General features: G+C 46.6%; 1 protein-coding gene across 1 annotated transcript in view; it reads right to left on the bottom strand.

The window, feature by feature from the left end:
* Positions 1-223: 223 nt before the first annotated feature.
* Positions 224-24,870, bottom strand: part of LOC119181231 (neprilysin-1) — a 113,055-nt gene continuing 88,408 nt past the window's right edge. Inside the window, exons 20-22 of the mRNA XM_037432414.2 lie at positions 22,967-23,071; positions 21,397-21,473; positions 224-781 (exon numbers count right to left, since the gene is read on the bottom strand). Of these exons, the coding sequence (XP_037288311.2) occupies positions 682-781; positions 21,397-21,473; positions 22,967-23,071 (282 nt within the window). The 3' untranslated portion in view covers positions 224-681. The remainder of the gene's footprint in view (positions 782-21,396; positions 21,474-22,966; positions 23,072-24,870) is intronic.

Below are 24,870 nucleotides of genomic sequence, written 5' to 3' on the forward strand. Positions count from 1 at the left end.
TTTTTCCATGCGTAATAATCACCATGGTATTATTGGTGCTTTTGTCTCCCCCTTAACAATACCCTTAAAAGGGCATTTAAGGATCAGTAAACTATGATGACGTATTTTCTGCATATACTTCCTTGGAACTGCTTATGAATTATGTAATTTTGAGCCTGAACGGCTCGAAAAGCTCCTGGAAAAGAAGTGTCCAAACAAACACAATGTAAAAAGAAACCAAGGATACAGAAGGCAGATATTCTGTACATTCATCCTTTTTTTTTACAAAAGAACGTCATTAAGAGATAAAAGACCATTCGCGCGACGATGACGTTTCTTTGTTTTCTCGGTGCCATCTTCTCCTCCGATGTCGTCCTTCCAGCGTAGCTTCGCTATTCACGCGATTTCGACATGAAGCATCCATGAATGAAAGCAAAATAAAACGCGTATGTACAAGAGAGTTAATGCATTCGATTGTGGTACGAAGCTACGGGAGGAAGGTCCACACTTGCTGGAGAGAAGAAGATGGTTTGAAGAGTAAGCGGGCGGAGATTTCCTTGTCACGCTCTTCTTCCGCTGTCGCTTTGTGTGACGGCTCTTTTTTTTTCCCTCGCGCGTTCGAGTGTATCCGCGTTGTCCTGAAAGTAAAAGCCGTCCCCGATCCCCGAAATGCAGCGACGGATTAAGAGTGACCGAGGCGGATCACCACAGTATGCACTTGTGAGTCAAGTTCATGGGCGTTCCTTCGGGGCATCCAAAAGCGTGTGAGAACTCGACCAGGTTGCCCATTGGTATGTTAACCCTGAAACAGAAAAAATTCATTATGATGTATGATTTTGTCAGAGTGATTGAGAGGTGCGATAGAAAATTCAGTGGTGGAGAAGAAAAAGAGGTGTTTAACGGCACCGACAACTGCCCAGAAAACGAAATGAGATGACTGCATGTATGGAAATATTGTCTCTTATAGCGACTTCAATTAACCCTTTGTTTCTCGTGAAAAGTAGAGTTGTATTTTTATTTCTTAATTGAAAATTGCGAAAATGGCTTGTGGCACCATCTGGTGCCAGAAACTGCAATTATCCTATGTGCCCTGTCATGTGACCGTAAACTTGTGTACGCGACTAGTAGTTTTCCTGTTAATACTGCGATATTGTTTCCTTTTTGTAGTGAAGGATATTATTCCATAAAAAATGTACATATAAGTCTGCGTTAGTAGCACGCGTTAAAGTGGCGCTGCCTTTGTATGACGTAACTACTCCATGCTCATCAGCGTGTCTTGAGCAACGTTTCTATTTGCTCATAAAATCGCGCACGTAGTTTCCGGGTTGCTTGGATTTTGGAGCGACGTGGTTTTTCTATTCGCAATTTGTCTAAGAAATCACGTTTATACTGTTGACATTTTCGTTGACTTGGCTTGGCTCGTGTGTCGAGAGTAACGACGACGGGACAAGTCATCCACGACACAGGCGACACAACTTTTTGCGCAGGCACACGCAACGCGCGACAAATACAGAGAAACTGCATAAAGCTACAGTCTCGCTGTAACCGCTAGTTATTTTCGAAAATAGTTGCAAAGCTCAGAATAAGCGTTGTTAAGCATATAGTTACAGGAACTTCCGCGAAATCGGAACAAAGGCAGCATGCACGAGTCGCCAGAAAGGCTACCGGCATTGCTATCGATTCTCAGAGCTGATGCATGAAGGGCTCATCCGAGTCCAAAGCCTTTCAGATTGAAAAACACTGCTAATAACATGACTACTTCCTTTTGTGATGAACTACTGCAGCTACGGACACTACGAAGGGTAAAGTTTCTGTTGCACCGGAAAAAAAAAACTTGGGTCGAAAAAAAAAAAGTTGTCAGTCTCTTTCACGAGAAGAAAGAGGTTGGCCTGAAAATCGGGTTTCTAACCTCATACTATACTCACGAGCGCAAGGGGAAAAAGGAAAAAGGAGGTATGATGAGAGGTTACAATGCACAATGAGCACAACAGCGCAATGAGTCACTGCACACACTGTCCCGTGCGGGTAAAACCCGCGTGAAAGTGCGCGCACGCATACATCAGCTACACTATGAGATGGCAAGGAAAAGCAGGCAGCACAGGTATGAGAAAAACGATTTTTCCCTTATTCCTAAATTTCTCTTTTCCAATACCAAGATCACTATGCTTGCAGCAAGAACGAATGTTTTGTGCTGGTTGGACAGAATACTACCGATGGACATTATCAGAGACTTCATTCGTTGACTTTTGAACATTTCCTTATGATTGTGTTGTGATATCTGCATACGAGTTTTTGCATATGTGTGCTCGAGTGTTTTATTTTCCATGCACTGTTTCGTATGTTTTTTTTAGGAACGCGTTCAACTTTCACTCAAGGGCTAAGGAGTATACGGCGCCATACTTGTGTGCCAACATCTCGTTATATATCATATCAATGAAAAAAAACACGCGAAAAAAATGCGGGTGGAGACGCCACCTTAATGTTCCTGAACCAAACCTCGTTACGTCATAAACTTTATAATCACTAAAGATCAAGTACATTGCGACTCCAGAACGCCATAGACTTAACGCACTTAGATCTAGGAAACCTACTTGCGCCATTTTCCCCGATATACAAAAAAAAAGGCCTGGGAATCCGTGAAGCCACGCGTGGTATTTTCGGCGTGAAAATTTGTCGGTATTGAGTTCTCAGAGTCAAGATTATAATTCTAAACAGATTCATTGTTGTATTGTAGTGTTCGTTTAGCCAGACGCGCGTCTGGTTCACTACCCTTCACTCTGAAAAAATAAAAGGGTGCAATTTCTTTTGTTGAGTGGAAGGTCTTAACAGAAATTTCGCTTTAAATTTCCTGTACCCTTGGCTGCAAACAGCTACGGCTATAAACAGATACATTTTTAGGAATACCCTACACTACTGCAAAACTACTTAAATCCGCTATTTAAATTTATATCGGAACAGGTACTTGATATTTAACATGTCCACATGACAACTACTGCAATAACAAATGATAGGAACATTGGTTGCAATCAAATGTGTGAAAGTTTTATCCCGCCGATAAAAAGGTTGTTTACGCACTTTTATTCCTTTGAAATTATATCGATAGTATAACACTTCACTCAAGAAGAACAAGCAATGAACCCTGTGCTTTCCCTTGCTTTAACGTCTCTTAGATTCGTTTGGCTCTGCCTAACCTTAGTCATAGCAATACTTGAGACTTCAGTTCGTTACAGCAATCAAATGCACTTTCTTAAAGCTGTACCATTCTACACGGCAATCATTGAACCGCAATGGGCTAAAACAGCATTACTAGTACTTACTTTATCGCTGCCAGCACTTCAGTGTTCAAAACCGAAGTGAACTTTCTAGTAAGCCCACCTATGAGTACACGCAAACTCTCCCCAATCGATCAGAGTTAAACACTGAACCAAACTACAAATACCATAACCCCGCGCGCTCAAACACGATCATTCAGAATTAGAACCTAAACAAGTGCTTCAGCGCAGAGCAATTCCCAAAGCGTTGTATACCACCCGTCAGTGATGAATTCGGCACGCTTGTCTGGCTCCCGGATCAGAACTCTCCAAAACTTTTCGTACACCGATGGATCAATAACTCGAATTCTCTTTATTTTTTCAATAATCCTCTCGCGCGCACTGTGTCCAAACAAACAAAATTGATCAATTTTCACGCACACTTTCAACTGTATAGTGCCCGACTTCGCCAACCTCTGCAAGCCCGAGATTGGGAGCGATCGAATGTACCAGTCAAGGGCAGAACGCTGCGGCAATGCGAAGTATTAAAGTAACATCCTGTGCAATAAATTATGATATTCATCAATAAATGTACAGAGAAGAATCCTGCGAGGTTCAGCCACGGGCCACGGCCCCTTCACAAAAAAAAAATGGCAGCATATCCACGGAGTGAATGATGGAGAGTGGGGCGAAGCATTCGTCCGTCCATGCGTCCGTCTGTGTGACCGTCCATGCGTCTGTTTGTGCGCCCGTCCCTGCGTTCTTTCATGCATCCGCCCCTGCGTCCGTTCATGCGTCCATCCATGCATCTGTTTGTGTGTCCGTTCGTTCATCTATTCAACACTCCAAGTCCCACCATCTCGCATCTTTTTATCATATATTCCCCATATAGAAGCACCGCCATCCAGCGGACATTCCAAGGACTAAACGAGAGGTGGCACACGCACACTTTCTTACGGCCTGCGCTTTGGGTCCACTTCCCACCTTTAACCATGTCGAGTTCCTGGTATATTCTAGTTCACTGTATTCATGGCACTGCGACCAAACGCTCGCTAAACCTTTTGAAAACCAAGGAGGTTACGCCCAGCGAGTATAACGTAGCAACCTTTCCCTGTCAGATAGGGCTCAATTTACATGCCAATGGCTGCTAATGGGAAATGAGAGACAGGAGAATTCGGCTTTTACTTTCTTACGGCTTGCGCTTCGTATCTACTTCTCATTTTTAACCACCTTGAGTTCATTCATGGTATATACAAGTTCATTGTATTCATGGCACTGCGGCTCAACGCTCGCTAAACCTTACTAAAGCTAAGGGGCCGCTAGGGGGCCACGGTGTGCGGACGCGCGTCGCATCGGCTCCGCAGATTTTCTATGGTTTTTCGGCGATTTCTGGTTGTTTGAAGTGCATCGGATTTCGTGAAGTACAGCGAACAGTGAACGTCGAATTTCAGCGGTGAGTGGCTGTTTTTCGGTCTTCTGCAAGCTGAAAACTTCGAGGCAGCGACCGTCGCGCCCGGCCAGACGCACCGCCGCATAGCGGCTTCTGCGTCGTGGTCGCGTCTCAAGCGTCGGCGGATGGACGCTCTTCAGGAAACACCGAGGTCTCCTCAGGAGCAGCCACTGGTTCACACAGATGAGGAGTCTGCTACAGAAACCACTCAAATGGACGTTCAGACCTGGTCACTGCAGGGTTCGTCCGAAGAAGTCGACAATGTGTCTGCAGGGGAACGCCAGGATGGTGCCGCATGGACGGAGGATGGCTGGCACACGGTTTTGACACGCCGGCAAAAGAAGAACCAGAAGAAAAACCAGAAAAACGCGTCAGAAGCTGTGGAGTGCAACGCCTCGTCAAGCAGCCCACCGAAGCAGGGAAATCAGGTGAAGCGCCGACGTCGTACGAGAAGTCGCCGTCCGCTCCCGCCCCTGCCAAAGGACGACATAAAGATCATCCTTAGGCCTCACAAAGGCCTCGCCGTAAAAGACGTACTCGGCTATGAACTTTCCACCGCTGTAATAGACGCTTGCCACCGACACTTCGACGGTGGTTGCTTCATGCTGCGCGTCCACCCGGGCTCGAATATTATCATCGTATCGACGCCCCACGAGCATGTAGCCAAAGAGCTGCGAGAGATCACGCATCTGAATATCAGGGGACGAGTGCACTCATTCAACTCGTATGTGGCGGATCCTGAGGACGTCCTACGAGGCATAGTCCATGGTATTCCGTCGGGGACTTCTCAAGCAGAACTCATGGCGAATCTCCGTGTGAGAACACAGGGGGTCAAGATTGAGCGGGCACGCATGCTCGGATCTACGAAGACCGCCATCATTACCTTCACGGGCAGCACACTGCCTAGGTGCGTCTATTTCATGGGAGCGGAAGCCATCTGTTATCCCCACAAGCCTACGAGGCAGGCTTGCAAGGTATGCCACTCCACAGGGCATCGAACTGACGTGTGCCCAACGCCCGACGCCAATGTATGCTCCACGTGTGGAACAAGTGAACCCGCACAAGGACACGAGTGTACCCCTAAGTGCGTGATATGTGGTGAGGACCATATGACAGGTGACAAAATGTGCAAGAAGAAGCTTAAACACGTCCCGCCTAGGAGGTCCCGAGTGGATCAGCCAAAACGGAGGCACCATCCACGCTGGTTCAGCTCCGAGCGGGACTCGTCAGTGGAATCACGCTCACGTTCAAGATCCAAGTCACGGGCTTCCTCAAAGGGTCGAGCCCAGTCTGCGTCCAGAAAACAACTCAACAAACAGCCGCATCAGCAGCAGCACCAACAGCAGCAACAGCAGCAGCAACAACAACAGCAGCAGCAGCAGCAACAGCAGCAACAGCAACAGCAACAGCAGCAGCAGCAACAGCAGCAGCATCAGCAGCAGAAGAAGAAAGCGCTGGTACAAATCTTGACGCCGCCCAAAGAGGGGACGGAGGCAGCCGCCTGCCAGCCAGCAAACACGGTGAGCTGGGCGAGGATTGTGTCTCCATCTGCTCCCTTAATTGAGAATCCCGAATATCAGAAAATGTTTGCCGAGAATAAGCAGCTTGCTTTAGAAAACGAGAAACTTCGATGCCAGATTAAGGAGGAACGCCGGGAGTTCCACAAAATCATATCATCTTTAGAAACCAAACTTGAAGCCAGGCTTAACGCCTTAGAGGCGAACAACAACGCCACTCATGCTATCTCCAGGGCAACCGTAGCCCACTCTTTGGAGGGAGGAACGGCGAAAGTAGACATACCTCAGAGGTTTAGCGAGGAGGCCCACGTTAGCCAGTTACAGATGGGGGAACAGTTGCAGAGCTTGCGAAACTTAATGCGAGAACTCCAATCACAACAGCAACGAGCAGCGTCTGAACTCCGAGAGCAGATGATGCAGCAAATGCATCAAATGTTTTCGGAGTACAGGAAAGAGTTTGCAGCAGAAACGGAACAACAAAGACGATACGTTAATGACTCAGTTGTAGGCATTCAGCGTGCCATCAACAAGCGGGTCAGTGTTACCTCCGCGAGCAGTCCACTACCGAAGGACCGTCGAATCACGGAGAAAGCAGACACCCCCCAATAAAGGCAGTAGTCACCATGGCGCGAACTAATTCCACGCAAAACTCCGACCACCTAGAAATCTGGCAGTGGAATTGTCGCACGTTCCACAAACGAGCGGCGGCATTGCAGAATTACATCCATTCGGCAATAATCCCACCTGATGTAATATGCCTGCAAGAAGTTGGGAACCGTCCCGTCAAATTGCAGGGATATTACACATTATACGATCCAAAATACCCCCGCGTTGCAGCGCTGGTGAGTAACTTCATGACAGTCGCGCTAGATCATTACGATCAGACTGACATTAATCACCAAATTATCGATGTCTTCCCACAAAAACGAGGAAAAGTACGAACGAAAATTTTAAACATATACAGTCCTCCCAAAAACCGGAATGACGACTTCGGCCCACTCCTAAACGAGGCAGTTCGAGCCGTTGGCACCAGAGATCAATTAGTGGTGGTGGGCGACTTTAATGCTCCGAGCACCGCTTGGGGCTACGTCCGGGATTCACCCAAGGGAGTGTTATTAGAGAACACCACGTCTAAATTAGGTTTTACCCTTATCACTCTGCCAACAGCACCCACCAGGCTTGGTAATAGCATTAGCAGGGACACGTACCCTGATTTGACCTTCACCTTCAACATTAAAAATGCCACGTGGTCAAACCTCGATGAAAATCTTGGTAGTGACCATTATATTCTTAGCACTTCTATAGCATCACCAAAAGTTCGTCGTGTCGCTGGTGACGTTGTGATGACAGACTGGGTGACCTTTCGAAAGCACCCTCTGCCGGAGCAAACGCCCTGTGATGTCAGTGGGTGGGTTGCTTTCATTCGAGAAACGCATGATGCCACCTCTAAGAAAATAGCGCGCACAGTTGAGGCGCCTGCGATAGACCGGCACCTATTGCACATGTGGGATAGTAGGCGACGCCTGATCAAGAGGTGGAAAAAACAACGCCTCAACCGCTGCCTCTACAGGCGAATCGCTGCTCTGTCGGAGGAAGCGAATGAATACGCCACGAAACTTGCCACCGATGGTTGGGTGCAGTTTTGCGGTTCTCTCCGCGGTACACTAGGGACTAGCCAGACGTGGGCGATACTGAGGTCCATGCTGGAGCCGGACAAATCTAAATCCTCCATGAACCGCATTCTTCAAAGAATAGTACACAGCTACCCCGGCACCGACGGAGAGTTGATCCAGGCGCTTAAAGACCGTTATATCGGTACTGATGTGGTTCCGCCAAGTACATTAGAGTACATCGGTAGCGAGAATGCCACATTAGACGCCGCAATCACGAAAGAAGAGGTTTTCGCGGCAGCCCAGGCAGCCAATCGGAACTCTGCGCCGGGATCGGATGGTATAACAAACGCTATGATAAGAAACCTCAGCACTGAGGTTCTTGAGCAGATAACGCAATTTCTCAACGACCACTGCTGGTCCCAAGGTCACGTTCCTCCGGAGTGGAAGGAAGCCAAAATAATAACTATACCAAAGCCCGGTAAAGCACCATCGCTCGGAGCCCTGCGGCCCATTTCGCTTACTTCGTGCATGGGCAAGCTCTACGAGCGAGTAGTACAGACACGGCTTCAAAATTACATTGAAAAAGAAAATCTGTTTCCCGCTACCATGATTGGTTTTCGCTCCGGACTCTCAACCCAGGATGCCTTCCTCCTTTTAAAAGAAGAGGTCATGAGTTGCGTACCCAGGGGAGGCGAACATTTGGTCTTGGCCCTCGACCTCAAAGGGGCCTTTGATAATGTTTCGCACGAGGCCATTCTCTCTGAACTCAACACAATCGGCTGCGGAAAACGTACATTTAACTACATTAAATCCTTCCTCTCTGGGCGGACGGCAACTATTGGGATAGGCGACACGAGATCGGTGCCGTTCTCGATGCCAAATAAAGGCACACCGCAAGGGGCAGTCATCTCCCCCTTGCTCTTTAACATAGCTATGCGCAGACTTGCTCACGAGCTCGAAGCAATCCCGCACCTTGGATATACATTGTATGCGGACGACATCACACTCTGGGCTACGAAGGGTTCACTGGCGCTGAAAGAGCAGACCCTCCAGGCTGCTGCGACAGCTGTGGCAGAGTTCGCAAGAAATAGTGGGCTGAGCTGTGCGCCTGAAAAATCTGAACTCATAAGAATACACAGTAAGTATTACAAAAGTAACGGTGACATAAACTTACAGGTAGACGGCCATGCCATAGCCGAGGTTACTCAGGCCCGTATACTTGGCTTCTGGGTCCAAAGCAATGGCAAAGCCAGTCACACGATAACCACCTTAAAGACTACGGTTAAACAGATAGCTAGAATGATCCGTCGCATCACTTATCATAAAAAAGGCATGAAAGAAAAGGATACTCTCCGGCTTGTCCAGGCCTTAGTTTTGAGCAGAGTGACGTATGGCCTACCGTACCACTCACTCGACAGAAGTGAGGAGAGCCAGGTGGATGTGCTCATTAGAAGCGCTTTTAAGGCAGCACTTGGTCTACCCACCAGCACACCGACCGAGCGGCTCCTAGCTCTCGGTATACATAACACTTATGCTGAGCTCAGTGCCGCAGTCCTCATGTCTCAGAGGAATCGTCTAAGTGAAACTTCAGCAGGCAGGGCGATACTCACTAGAATAGGAATTTCGCCCCACCCACAGCACATTGATGAGGAGCTGGTCGACGTAGCCCAAGAGGTCCGCAGGCGAATCTCAATCGCACCGGTGCCCAAAAATATGCATCACGACTTTCACGCTGAGCGACGTACTGCGAGGGTAAACTGGCTTCGAAAGCAATTCGGCTCAGCTTCAAATGTCGCGTACGTCGATGCGGCCAGTTTCGATTGGCAGAGACACATAATTACTGTTGTCGACAACAACATGACGCTGCTAACGAGTGCCTCCGTACGCACGACCTCGGCTACAAAGGCGGAGACGATGGCCATAGCCTTAGCCTTAAGGTTTCAGGAGCGTAGAGGGGAGCCATCAGTTATTTTATCCGACTCCCAGGAAGCCTGCCGGCTCTTTTTAAGGGGCCGCCTTCCAGCAATGGGGCTGAGGCTGCTAGGATCCAAACTCACTCACCACCATCGCTTGATCTGGTGCCCGGGACACGCAGGTCTCGAAGGCAATGAAAGGGCGGACGCTCTAGCTCGTGCGTTTTGTAACCGAGCGGAGAATCCATCTCTTTCATTGACCATGCCAATTTTACCTAGGGAGATTCTAGCTCACCAGCGCTTCACGCGTCAAAAATGTGGAACACCTCACAGATCCCTTAATGGGGAAGAGGCCACTGACCTTAGAAAAATTCAAACGGATGTATTTCCGCACCTACTGAAGTTACACGCGATACATCCAACTCTTTACCCGGCTGTATGTCCGTGGTGCGGTGGAAGACCGACTCTCTACCACATATCGTGGGGGTGCGATCGTAAACCAAGCGACATAACCAATTTTCTCGGCGAACCTTTAACACCTAGTATGGAGCAGTGGGAGGCACACCTCGCTAGCTCGGACCCAGGGGTGCAGCTCGCACTACTGGATCAAGTCCGGCGGGCGGCTAAGGCCAGTGGAGCCCTGGACGTAGGGCCCCAACCATAAAGGCTCTAAAACGCCCCTCTCCCTTTCCCCTTCAATAAAGTTTTACTCTCTCTTACTAAAGCTAAGGAGGTTACACCCAGCGAGTATAATGTAGCATCCCTTTCTTGTCCGATAGTGCTCAATGTACATGCCAATGGCTGCTAATGGGGACCGCAGCCTGCGCGTTGACTAAAAGCCGAATGCTCATGTCTCTCATTCCCCATTAGCAGCCATTGGCAAGTACATTGAGCACTATTTTTTTATTGTTAAACAACGCACAGAAGAAATCTCTCACTGCCACCACCTTGGAGGTCAAGTGTTATACCTATTTCGGGTATGTGCCACTGGTGGTTACATACGAGAGACGCTCAAGCCACGCCATAAGAGCCCCTAAAAAAATCATCGAGTGGCCGTGCTTCAACTAATTTCTCCTCATTAGCGACGCAGTGGCAGAGGTAGACATGCGTATATGGCAGCCGCATGATTGAAGAGACTCAACCATTGCTAAATGCGGATGCAAGCTTTCCGGCTTAGCTTACGAGCGATTTACGAACTGTAGCATTTTGACACTGCTGTCTAATGAAGGCACACACGTGCACAGATCGAAAACGCGAGCACGCGTAATTCCATTGTCGCGCATACCATTTTAGTCCACCACGCTACACGTAATGATTGACCTCATATAAATGCGTGAAACCTGTATAATTTGTTCCCAATGTTCTGCAGACTAGATTCAAAGCACGTGGAAGTATTATAAAAAAATAGTGCATTTTGCGGCAATCGATAAAATACAGTGCAATGTATGAAGTATTTATTGTACAGTCGGTCATGCTACATGCCTCCATGAACCAAATTCAACGAACCACTTCAATTACGCGTCATAGGTTTTTTGCTGGCCGCGGGCATTCTGATACAAGGTTTAAAATTCAGAATTTCTATTGAAATTCTCCCCCCCCCCGTCCTACGTCTCGTTAAACACGGCGCTGGCTTCACCAAAGGGATCGTGTGTAGTAAAATATTTTATTCAGAAGCTATTTAAAGAAAGTTTAGGCCGCAAGCATGCTTAATTCACCATTGGTTCAGTGTATGTGGTCTCTTCCTTGCTAACAGGGTAAAAAAATGGTAACAATACCTTAATATGAACGCTGTGTCGCAAAGAATCGCAGGAACACCAGCAGCCAGTCATTCTTATGTCGACCCGTATGCTGAGAGTGCTCGATGAGTCCTGTTCTATTTCCCTATATAGTTCGATCTCTCACTGTCACCAATCACACGGCGATTAATGTGCATATATTGTGATTTCCTACAAAAAACCATAGAGAACGCTTAATCGTAGTCTTTAAAAGTTGAACGCGTTAGCGATATCCTACTGCGTACTTCAAACCCTTCGTGCATTAAATTTCTATTTATGCACCCCTACGAGGCTTTAAGTGAATAGGTGCATATGTGTATGCCTTTTGTAGTTGGTGACTCGCTTTAAACTATGAAGCCATTTTGATAACATGTTCTCGCGCCCGATTGCAATGTAAGCTTGTACCGCGCATTATTAAGGCAATATTTCATGTTGTATTGTGAAGCATGCATACAGGACGGGTGTGTTTGTAAAGCATAAGTTACTTTCACTGCATTTTCAAGCAGGGAAAGTTATTTTCACTGTATTCACAAGCAGACACACGCCGAGCTGCCACGGTCGACGAAATCCGTCTTCCCAGAAGCAGCTTCTCAAGTCCGCAGTGTCCTTGAGACTTTCGACTCCGTTTCGGAGTGGCTTCCCGTTCTTGACGCATGTGTGTGTTTGCCTGACTTCTGATGAAGTATGTTGTGTGTACTTCACTGGTGATTGTTTCATGCAACGACCCCGTTTCTTCCCCACTCGGACAAAGGACTTCTTATCATTTTATTTTGCATCATTCCTAATTTTTTGGTCACGCATAAGATGATTTTTGCTCACAACCAACTACGCTGACGCCGACGCCGGAATTTCGGCAGAACGAGGCATTGAATGGTATAGCGCATTAAAACACACCATGAACAAATGGGCGCTGGTTAGGTGCCCTGGCCACAGCGACAGCATCTAGATGCAGAATACACGCAGGAAACCTGGGCGCAGTTGCCTATATAAGTTCACGTTCGAAGTCCCCAAGTGGTCAAACATTACTGCGAAACGTCCTCACATGACACGCCCTGAATCATGCTTCTGCGTCGTGAAACGTAATAATTTGTGTTGTTTTGTTTCCCAACAACGATAGCTCCTGTCAGTGCATTTTGCGATTCCGTCTCCAGTTTCAGCGCGCGAAGAAATCACTTTGTATGTCGAACTCAAACAGTAATGGCATAAAACGTAACACGAATGCATATCAAGATTAATAATAATATCCGAGTTTTTTACGTGCGCGAACCAGGATGTGTTATGGAAGGGCTCCTTAAATTTTGACCATCTGGCGTTACTGGCATCGCACGGGTTTGTAGTTTCTTGCCTCCATGGAAATGCGATGGCCGCAGCCGGAATCGAACCCGCGACCATTGGCAGCTGAGAACCATAACCACAACTGCCGAAACCACTGTTTCACCGCGGCATACTTTATATACACATACATATATACACATACATATATACACATACATACATTATATATATATATATATATATATATATATATATTGTACCGAAGCATAGTGGCGCCAGCTCTGTGCCAGCGTGAAAGAAGACGTTGACGTCCGTGTGTGGCTCGTGCTTGCCGGGTTCCTGCCTGTACCAGCTTGTTGCGGCTAACGTTTCTGGAGTAATAACCTGTGTTTTACGCAACCTTGCTCGTTGCATTTGGTGGAAACGTGCTGGGTAACGTCCTGGAGCTCCGCAGCCGTAAGCTACCATCTCAGTCCACGATGACCGAGCGCGTCGATCCCCCACAAGGCTCTTCCACGCTGCCACCCGTCATGTGTTCTGGTGTACTTCGTCTGCGTGACCCACCAGTATACAACGGCACTGAAGATCAAGATGTCGAGGACTGGCTGGCAGAGTACGAGCATGCCAGCGCGATTAACAAGTGGGATGACCCTGCGAAGCTGATTCACGTCATCTTCTACTTGACGGGTTTGGCCAACCTATGGTTCACCAACCACCAAGCCGACATCCCCACCTGGTCGGTTTTCAAAGAGGCCGTCACCTCGTTTTTCGGTCGTCCAGCCATGCGTAAGCTTCGCGCCGAACTGGGACTGCGGGGACGATTTCAGCGAAATGGTGAGAGCTTCACGAGCTACATTGAGGATGTGATCAGCCTCTGTAGGCGAGTTGATGCCAGGATGACGGAGGCTGACAGAATAAAGAACATAATGAAAGGCATTGATGACGACGCTTTTCATATGCTTGTGGCCAAAGACCCACAGACCGTCACGACCTTGATTCAGTTATGTCAAAGTTTCGATGAGCTGCGCAAGCAACGAGTTTCTACACGTCGCGCTAATACGCAGACAGCTGATATTTCGGCCTTGGAGTGCAAAAGCAGTGGCCCCGACTACAGCGTGTTAATGCCTCAAATTCAACAGTACATCCGGGAGGAAATTGCTCGGCAGCTCTCTCTTGTCGCAACCATCAACGAGACCCCCACAACACTGGACCACTCACTTCGCCGCGCTATTCAGACGCAAGTTGCCGAGGCTCTCCCTTCGCCCACATCCCCAATATCAGTGGCTGCACCGCTGACTTATGCAGAAGCCGTCCGCCGACCTTCTGCCCAACCGCCGCTCCCTTCATACAGTCCAGCCACCAACTACTACAGGTCACCAGTTTCAGTTTATCCGGTAAATCGGCCCATTCCACCACCTCGAGCACCTGTCAACTCTTGGCGTACTCCGGATAACCGGCCCGTCTGCTACAACTGTGGTATTGCAGGACATGTCGCGCGCTACTGTCGTCGCCGTGGTTCTATTTTAATGATGTGCAGCATTCCGGCAACATACCTCGGCCACCAGAATCGCATGTGACACCTGATTCACATGACCCCCGCTCACGTCGACCAGACTTCAGCCGACGTCGATCTCCTTCACCCCGTCTTCGGTCTCCTTCCCCCATGCTTCGCCGTTCCAACCACGCCCAGGAGGAAAACTAACAGTCGCAGTTCCTGAGGCAAGAGCTGCGCCACCGACGAAATTTCCAAGGCCTCATCTATCGCCCCCTAACGAGATTGCCGTGTTTGTGGACGGTTTCGCCACAACTGCTCTTGTCGACACAGGTGCCGCTATTTGTATAATCAGTGAAGTGTTATGCCGCAAACTGAACAAAGTGACGACTCCACTGGTTGAAATTTCTTTACGCACGGCGAGTTCGCAACACGTCCAACCTTCTGCCACATGCACTGCTCGTGTTGTGATTCAAGGAGTGCTTTACATCGTAGAATTTGTCGTCCTTCCGCATGCGTCTCATGAAATCATCCTGGGATGGAACTTTCTTTCCGCTAATCATGCGGTTGTCGACTGCGCTCGTGCTCAACTCGTTTTGTTTCCATTCAGCATGACATTCATAGATCTCCCTCGCTTATCCAAAAAGGTGATCGTCGCCGCTGACGTCGTCATTTCTGCTTTTTCGGTCACCGCGGTATCTCTTTTGTGCAACTCTGTTTCCGATTCAACTGCCCTATTTATGCCGTCACAAGAATACGCTCGTCGCCGGAACCTTGTCGTCCCATTTGCCTTCATAACACTTGCCGATGGCTCCAGTGCCGTGTACGTGTGCAATCCGTTCCCTTGTCCCGCTACCTTATTGCATGGCGAATGCATTGGGAGTCTTGACACTTATGATGACATCTTTCCTTTCGATGCCCGTTCTGATACGACACCGATGTCCGTGGATGCTGTCACAGCTGGCACCGCGCCCTCACTACCTGACGAAGACGTTCTGTTGCGCAGCGTAGACACCGGCCTTACGCAAGACCAGCGCAATCAGCTCATTCAACTACTTGACCGTTTCCGCGCCTCCTTCGACCACGGACAACCTCCCTTGGGACGCACGTCAGTCGTCGCTCACCATATCGACACCGGTCATCATACTCCACTTCGTCAGCGCCCCTACCGCGTCTCGCAGGCCGAGCGTGACGTCATCACTCAACACGTCGACGAGATGCTGCAACGTGGTGTTATTCAGCACTCACACAGTCCTTGGGCTTCGCCAGTGGTCCTCGTGCGAAAAAAGGATGGCTCCATCAGGTTTTGCGTGGATTATCGTCGACTAAACAACATCACACGCAAGGATGTTTATCCCCTGCCACGCATTGATGACGCCTTGGATTGCCTTCAAGGTGCGGAGTTTTTCTCTTCACTGGATCTGCGCTCTGGATATTGGCAAGTACCAATGGCTGAACCAGACCGTCCAAAAACGGCGTTTGTGACCCCTGACGGCTTATATGAATTTAATGTAATGCCCTTCGGTCTTTGCAATGCGCCTGCGACTTTTGAAAGAATGATGGACAGTGTCCTCAGGGGACTTAAATGGCACATCTGTCTTTGCTATTTAGACGACATAGTTGTATTCTCGGCGAATTTCGAAACTCATCTTTCCCGTCTGGAACAAGTTCTCCAGTGCCTTACGGCAGCCGGGTTGCAACTTAACTTCAAGAAATGTCGTTTTGGCGCCCGCAAACTCACAATTCTCGGCCATGTCGTTTCAAAAGAAGGAATATCGCCAGATCCTGCCAAACTGCGTGCCGTTGCCGAGTACCCCAAGCCTACTACCCTAAAGGAGCTTCGTAGTTTCATAGGCTTGTCTTCCTATTTTCGGCGTTTCATTCGCAATTTTGCCTCTATAATTGCCCCTCTGACTCAGCTTCTCTCCCGTAGCACGGACCTCTCTGGCTGGAATTCCCACTGCGATGAGGCATTCACGGCGCTACGCCGGCTACTCATCTCTCCGCCAGTTCTCCGTCACTTCGATCCCAATGCACCCACTGAAATTCACACGGATGCAAGCGGTGTCGGCCTCGGTGCCATTCTCGCTCAACGCAAGGATGGCTGCGACGAGTACGTTGTCGCCTATGCCAGCCGTACACTAACGAAGGCAGAGTCCAACTATTCCGTCACGGAAAAGGAGTGCTTGGCTATCATTTGGGCTATAGGAAAATTTCGCACCTACCTTTACGGACGCCAGTTTGATGTTGTCACAGATCACCATGCCTTATGCTGGTTAGCGTCCATGAAAGATCCTACTGGCCGCCTCGCTCGTTGGGCTTTACGCCTTCAGGAATACGATATCCGTGTTGTTTATCGCTCAGGACGCAGACATTCAGACGCCGATGCACTATCCCGTTCTCCACTGCCTCCTGACCTTGCCTGCTTATCAACTGCCATTTGCGATTCGTCATCGTTGAGCATCACTGACATGCCATCCGAACAGCGCAAGGATCCCTGGATCAATTCTTTGCTCGACGTCCTCTCTCACAGTTCGTCAGAAACGACTTCACGCTCCCTCTCTCGTCAAGCAAGACACTTTGCTGTCCGTGAAGGCTTGTTGTATCGCCGCAATTACGTGACGGACGGCCGTAGGTGGCTCCTTGTCATCCCTCGTCATTTGCGTTCGGACATCTGCGCTGCCTTTCACGATGACCCCCAGTGTGGCCACGCTGGAGTATTTAAGACTTACTCTCGCCTTCGTCTAAGATACTACTGGCGCGGCATGTATCGGCACGTTCGCCAGTACGTTCCGTCATGCACCACGTGTCAACGACGCAAGACGCCTTCTCACAGCACTGCTGGCCCTTTGCAACCCTTAACCTGCCCAGCGAGACCATTCGACCGCGTCGGAATTGATATTTATGGTCCTCTACCCAACTCTCTTCGAGGCAACCGGTGGATTATCGTCGCCGTGGATCATTTAACACGCTACGCTGAAACATCTGCGCTGCCTGCTACCACTGCGAAAGACGTTGCGTCCTTTCTTCTTCACCATCTCATTTTGCGAAACGGTGCACCTCGTGAATTACTCAGTGACCGTGGACGCGTGTTTCTCTCGAACGCCGTCGACGAGCTACTCAAGGCATGTCGAACTGTCCATAGGAAATCCTCGGCATACCATCCCCAAACCAATGGCATGACAGAACGCTTTAACCGTACCCTTGGAGATATGCTTGCCATGTACGCCTCTGACGACCACACTAATTGGGACCAAGTGCTCCCTTTTGTCACGTACGCGTACAACTCTGCGCCACAAACAACCACTGGCTTTTCTCCTTTCTTCCTTCTGTACGGACGTGAGCCATCATGCTCCATGGACACCATTCTCCCTTACAGGCCTGATGTTTCCGAAGCGACGCCTGTTTCCGAAGCAGCTGCTTATGCCGAAGAGTGTCGTCAACTCGCTCGCTCATTTACCGCACAAGACCAATGGCGCCAGAAAACTGACCACGATTCCTCTGCGTCTACTGTACACTATAACCCAGGAATGCTGGTTTGGCTCTGGGTCCCGTCTACCCCTCCTGGTCTTTCCCCGAAATATATATATATATATATATATATATATATATAAGTAGATGCGCTTTCACATAACAACTGTTTATTGTGCCGACGTTTCGACAGGAACCCTGTCTTTTTCAAGGCATAATACTATTTACACATGTTCCGTGTCTTCTTATATCCTGTCGAGACAGGAGGGGAGGGGTCAAAAGAGAGAGAAAAAAAAGAAACAGCGAAACGGGAGGACAAACATTAAATAAAATATAGAAAATCTAGGAGAAGAAGCAAGACCGACACGGCGTAATTAGAAAGGGGCAGCATTTCAACAGAGTAGGGCAGAGGTAGATGAGGAATGTCATCATTGTCAACAATACCTCCCCTGCACGCACACTTCCCCAAGTGGGCAGGGAGCCGCCGTTTCTGTATTTCACCTTTCCGTGTAGTCCGCTGGCGGCTCGTTCCTCTTTGAAATGTATGACAAGTTAATGGGGAGGGCTTAAGCGCTTTGAGTGCGTGCTGGTGGCGTCGGGAGGAGCGAAAAGGCCGGTGAATGAGGCACCACCATCGATATTCATTATATGCATTGGCTCCTTGTCAGTGAAGGAACAGAATGTGCGTTAAAAATTAAAGAAGGAGAAAAAAAACAGGGGGGGGGGGGGAGACTGTACGACATCCGAGACAGTCACCACACAGTTGCGGCTCACTGGGACCACACAGTTGCCACACAGTTGCGGCACAGTCACCACACAGTTGCGGCTCACTCACTTTTTCATGCATGCGCGCATGCATGAAAAAGATAACGAAACCACCTAGCTGTCAGCTCCTTGTCAGTGAAGGAACAGAATGGGCGTTGCAACTTAAAGAAGAGAAAGAAAAAAAAAGAGAGTGAGAAAGAAAAAAAAGACGAAGGGGGGGGGGGGGACCGTACGACATCCGGGACCACTTATCTGTGCGTGGTGGCTGTGCTTGATGAGGCAAATCATTTCTATGTTTCAGATGCATAGGTCAAAAGATTTGTTAGCGGGTAATATTATTGTCGTAATGAAACCGGACTGATTAGAGAGAAGCGGTTGCGTCTTTTAGCGGTCGTAACGCAGACAGAGTGCCTGGGTGTTCATTTATTCCGTATTTCACGTGTTAAATTTGTAGATTAAATATGATTCCCGTTGTTCCCGTTCTCTGATTGTTCGAAAGTTGTTTTCTAGTAGTGTAACCCTGATGTCATCAAAGCTGTGGTCTTTTAATGTGCAGTGTTTTGAAAGTGGAAGGCCTGGCAGAGATCGTACATGTGCCCGATGGTTGTTGAATCTAATTCTAAACGGAGTGTCTGTCTGGCCCACGTATTGCTTGTTACATACCCCACATTCCAGGAGGTATATGACGTTGTCTGAGTCACAGTCTAGTGCACCTCTTATCTTCTGCTTAAAATCTGAGTGGGTGCTTTTCGCCACTGTCGTTGTCTGCATGTGTTTGCATACCTTGCATCTGCTTTTTCCGCAAGGGTGACACCCAATTTGAGGTTTCACACCTATCTTTGAATTTATTAAATGATCCTTTATATTTTTCGGCCTTCTGTATACAACACAAGGAGGAGAAGTGAAAATTTTGGATAGTCGCACGCTCTGTTCCAATATGTTAAAGTGTTTTCTTAGGACCTTGTTTATGTTGCGTGGGTTGCTCGTGAAAGTTAATAGCAAGTTTTTGTTGCGGTGTTGGTCGGCGTTTCTCTGGTGGTTGAGAAGAATCTGGCGGTCCAGATTTTCAGCTTTTTTGATGGCGTCATCGATGATAGCTGGCGGGTATGCTTGATTAAGGAGTACTTCGCGCATATGTGTGCTGTTTTTGTGGAAGTCCTCGGTGCGGGAGCAGATTCGTCGAAATATGTGTGCTTGGGAATAGGGAATGCTGGTCTTGCAATGTCGCGGGTGGCAGCTTTCGAAGTGCAGGTATTGTTGCCTGTCTGTAGGTTTTCTGTATACGTTAGTTACCAACGCACCATCGTCAACTCGAATGAGCACATCAAGAAAGTTTATTTCAGTGTTAGAGTAGGTGTGTGTAAAATAAATGCTGGGGTGTACCTGGTTGAATGCCTGTATGAATTTGAAGAGCTCGTTTTCCGAATGTGTCCAAATTATGAATATATCATCTAGGTACCGTTTATAGAGTAATGGTTTGATATTACAAGATGAAAGAAAATTGGACTATGTGGTGCATGAATATGTTAGCGTAGTTTGGGGCCATTCTTGTACCCATATCCGTACCACTGATTTGAAGATAGCACTGGTTGTTAAATTCTAAGCTGTTCAAATCGAGTACAAGTCTTGTGAAGATTTCAATTACTTTTTTGCTTGGATAAGCGACAGGGTTGTGTGTGCCATACGATTCAACAAGCGCCCTTACACCATCGTCATGTGGGATATTTGTGTAGGGTGAGCTAACATCCAATGTTACGAGAAATGCACCGTCTGGAATTTTCACGTCTGCTATTTCCCGAAGGAAGTGGTTTGTGTCACGCAAGAAGGACTCATGTGTGGGTGGTATGTCTTTGATTAAAGAATCAATATAACTGGAAATGGGTTCTGTTAACGTTCCCGTGCCTGATATAATGGGTCTGCCAGGGTTATTCTCTTTATGAATCTTCGGCAGCATGTAAAAACGACCAGGCGCCGAATGTACCGTAATAAGTGCCTTTTTAAGCTTTGAATTAATGGCGCCTTCACGTGTCAGATTCTCTAGGGTTGTTACAATGATCTTTTTGTGCTCCGTGGTAGGGTCAAAGTCGAGGTGTTTGTAGAATTGTTTGTTATTTAGTTGTCGCTTGCCTTCCTCAATGTAGTCCGATCTATCTATATATATACATACATATACATATATACATACATATACATATATACATACATATACATACATATACATACATATACATATACATATACATACATATACATATACATATACATACATATACATATACATACATATACATATACATACATATACATACACACATACATATACATACATATACATACACACATACATATACATACACACACACACACACACATATACATACACACACACACACACACACACACACACACACATATACATACACACACACACACACACACACACACACACATATACATACACACACACACACACACACACACACACACACACACATATATATATATATATATATATATATATATATATATATATATATATATATATATATATATATATATATATATATATATATATATATATATATATATATATATATATGCAGGCATGGTGGTTGAGTGGCCGTAGAGTTGCATATAGTCTAGTAGATCCTCCGTGAGCGGTCACAACGTGGTTTATTTCGACGTTTCGGCCTAGAGTCTGGCCTTCATCAGGATGAAGGCCAGACTCTAGGCCGAAACGTCGAAATAAACCACGTTGTGACCGCTCACGGAGGATCTACTAGACTATACATATATATATATATATATATATATATATATATATATATATATATATATATATATATAGATATTTTGGAGGAGCAGGTGCACCGTTATCGTGCATGATTAAATTACCTGTATTTTGATGGACTGTGCGTGTCGTACTGAATGTCGTTTTTCAGTTCTTGAGTTCTCATGTTAGTGCACCATGCCTGCAAAGACAAAGGAGGAAAATAGATCAACCGTAGAAATAGGAAATTCAAATAAATTTACGCGCTTTAGTAGTACGACGCGAGACGGTTGCGCCAAGCAACGATCACCCGTGTTTTCTTGAGCAACTGTGTATATTGTGATATCACTAAAAAAGTTTGGTTAATAGAAAAAACGCCAGGTCTGCGCGATAAGCGCCGCACAGTCACAGCGAAAGCTAGAAGAGAGGTCTTTAAGAGCCTTTTAAAAAAACACTCATTGCGTAACTACTGCAAGCACACTTGCTTGGTACCGACTAGGGCATTAATAATAAACTTTTGGGTAGCAGGCCGGCATTCGCTATGCTATTTTTCATCATTCTTCTGAGAAGCGTGGTATCCGCTAAACACTTGCAAGGAATTTTGTGCCAATTGTTCATGCAGTGGCTGACGACGATGAAGATTTATGGCTGAAGTGGGTATGCGCCACAGTTCATAGGGGAACAAGAACAAGCTTTGGAATGGGTTGGAGAATTAGACGGCCCACTCGTTACGCTATTCGCGTTGTGCGACGAGTGGTTGTTCTTTCGCTGTTTTAAAACGCTTCATAAGTCGTATTAATGCGTTTGCTTTCCCCACATCAAGCACGCCCAAGGCACGTTTGCCAACAAGTCACATTCACCGGTGTAGTCGTAAAATAGTGGGCTCGCACCCATCGGACCCGGGTTTGAGCCACACTGCCATTGGGGCTAGGTCATGCCTGCCTGAGGTAAGTTTCACAAGTTATAAATAAGCACCGGCGTAACTCAGTGGTAGAATATTGGGCTGGCACGCAGCGTACCGGGTTCAAGCCCCACTGTGTAATTGGTGCAAGGGTTTTTTTTCTTCTTTCTAATTTCGCGCGATGTGGTTACGGACACCAGCGGCGGCGGTGGACAACAACTGTGCCTGACCTGAAAATTGATCATATAACAGCTTTCTCTGTAAAAAAAAAAAGTAGGCTGCGGAGCTGAAGCTCCTGCGACGTAATATGAATCAATAAATATCACCCGTGGATGCTGCAAAAAATACAAGAACGGTTTAAATGGGAATGCGATTTTATATTAAATCAAGCTAGAAGTTAGGACATATTGGTACCATCTTAAGCGAAACAAAAGTTTTTCCTATACAAGATAAAGTTCGAAAACATTCAGAAAGAGAAACTTTGAACAATGCAGCGTGTCACTTTGTGTGTGTGCCAAGCTGCAGATGAACTTATTGAACACAAGGCGAACCACTTCTATGCACTCAGACGTTGAAGGTGGCCTACAACTTCACAGGGCTTGTCAAATGTGATTTCAGATACGTAACACCTCGAGATGCATTCAATACGCGTAAACACGCATGCGACGATAATCAGTATACTTTTATATCCCGAAATTACGATATGTTTACGATGGATACCGTAGAAGTGTATGCATGGATGTAGGTGGTGATGTTATGTAAGGTACGTGTCGCTCTAAGCTGAACTTTCTCACCGTTGCTGTGGAGATGAAAAAGATCTGATCGCTGGTGAAATGCTGGAGTCCGGGCAGGGCAATACCATTCGGCTTTCCCAGCTTCGCTAGGCTGATTCGGTATGCCTGCCAGAGATAACACCAAACGTGTAAAGAATGAGAAAAAAAAGAGAGGATATTTGATTAAGTTTGACGCTTATTAATAAAATCTTTCTTTTTACAGACGGAGGAGTAAGAGCTAAAGGCCACGTGACCTCACACAGGCTCTTACTTCTTTTCGCGCTCGGCATACATGCACTTTGTTTGATGCCCGTGCAGGAATAGAGCATCTAGAGAATAGAGTATAGAGCATCTGCATGCATACCTAATTATAAATGCAAACGAATCAATACAGATTCACATCATACACGCACTTCATGAAAACATAAGCAAACACTTCATGAATAAGAAAAAAATTATACAAGACCCTTCATAAAAAGGAACATCATGCAAAAGACTTCATGAAAACAAACAGCATCATACAAATACTTCAATATTATGTTCCTCTACGCTTTAAATTATGAACTTTAAAACTAACATAAACTTGGGATTAAAACATGCATAAACGGTGTACTTAAAATGTTGTCGATAAGTTATCATAGATTGTAAAAGAAGGCTTTTCACATATTGTTTAAAGCAGGATGCGCAAAAGTCGATGCCACTCCTCACAATGTTTAATAGAAGGAGAATTTCATATTCTAGGGCCTCACGTCAGTCTGTTCGCATAAGCGGTGGCGTAATTGTAAGCGAGGAGATACTAACATGAAGTCTCTTCTTTTTTTATGAGCAAAAATAATCTATATTAGTAAATTTGATTTCATTTCTATCTTGTTATGTCAGAATAGCATTACTTAGAAATGTAAAACACGACAACCCATCTGCTTTTAAACAGTGCATTTGGAGACTGCTTTCACGGTGAAGCTCATACAAGGAAGGAAAATAGCAGGAAAAGAACGGCAAGGAGATTAACCAGCTTATAGGCAGCCGGTTTGCTACCCTGCACATAGGAGAGGGACTCCTCAGCTGGGTGTGCGCCATCGGATTCGGCAAACCAGAATACAGCTGGTGCTAGCGCTGAATGAAAACTCGGCTCGGCAAAGACGCGTGTTCGAGAGAAGGAGAAACAGAAATAAATAAAGAAAGAGATAGAAATGATTATAAATTGAAAAGTAGAGAGAAATAAAGGGAATGAAATCATAAAACATAGAATTATGAAAAAAGTCATAGAAATAGATGGAAGAAAACAGACGCAAAAAACAGGCATAAAAAATAGAGCAGGGCAGAAATAAAAAGGAAAGAAAAATGGGAAGGAACAAATAAAGATATTGAAAGAAATTCAGTGAGAGCAAAAAGAAAGAAAGAACGAAAAAAAGAAAAAAGAAAAGCATCGAGGAAAAGTGATATGAAGATAGAGAGAAAGAAAAACACGTATAAAAAAGAAAGATGCGAGAAACAAAGTGAAAGAAAAAAAGAATAAAAAATAAAATAAAGAACATCAAGGAAGGACGACCCCTTCTGTCTCAGCACCATCAGTGCGAAGCTGCCACGATTGCTTTTTATATATTATTAATTCAAAGGTACTCGTACAAGGCTTCTTTCTCGTTTATTGAATGCATGTGTGAGGAAGATAAGGCCGCTTTATGTTCTGCTTTTCAAAGATAGATGAAACCACAGTAATCAAAACAACCGCCTTCTCCCTCCATATCTCGGCCAACTTATTGTAGAGTTTGACCGCAAAACGAAATGCTGAAATCAAACATTTTACACCGTGCACTACCAACACGCGAGAACACCAATTATGCCCCTCGCCGGAAAAAAAAAAGGGGGGGGGGACCCTTCAGCTTCGCGTTCAGGAGTTGAACGCGATATTCTGTTTCGAGTGCGTC

This window comes from Rhipicephalus microplus, chromosome 3 (assembly GCF_043290135.1).
Source record: "Rhipicephalus microplus isolate Deutch F79 chromosome 3, USDA_Rmic, whole genome shotgun sequence".
Lineage (NCBI taxonomy): Eukaryota > Metazoa > Arthropoda > Arachnida > Ixodida > Ixodidae > Rhipicephalus > Rhipicephalus microplus.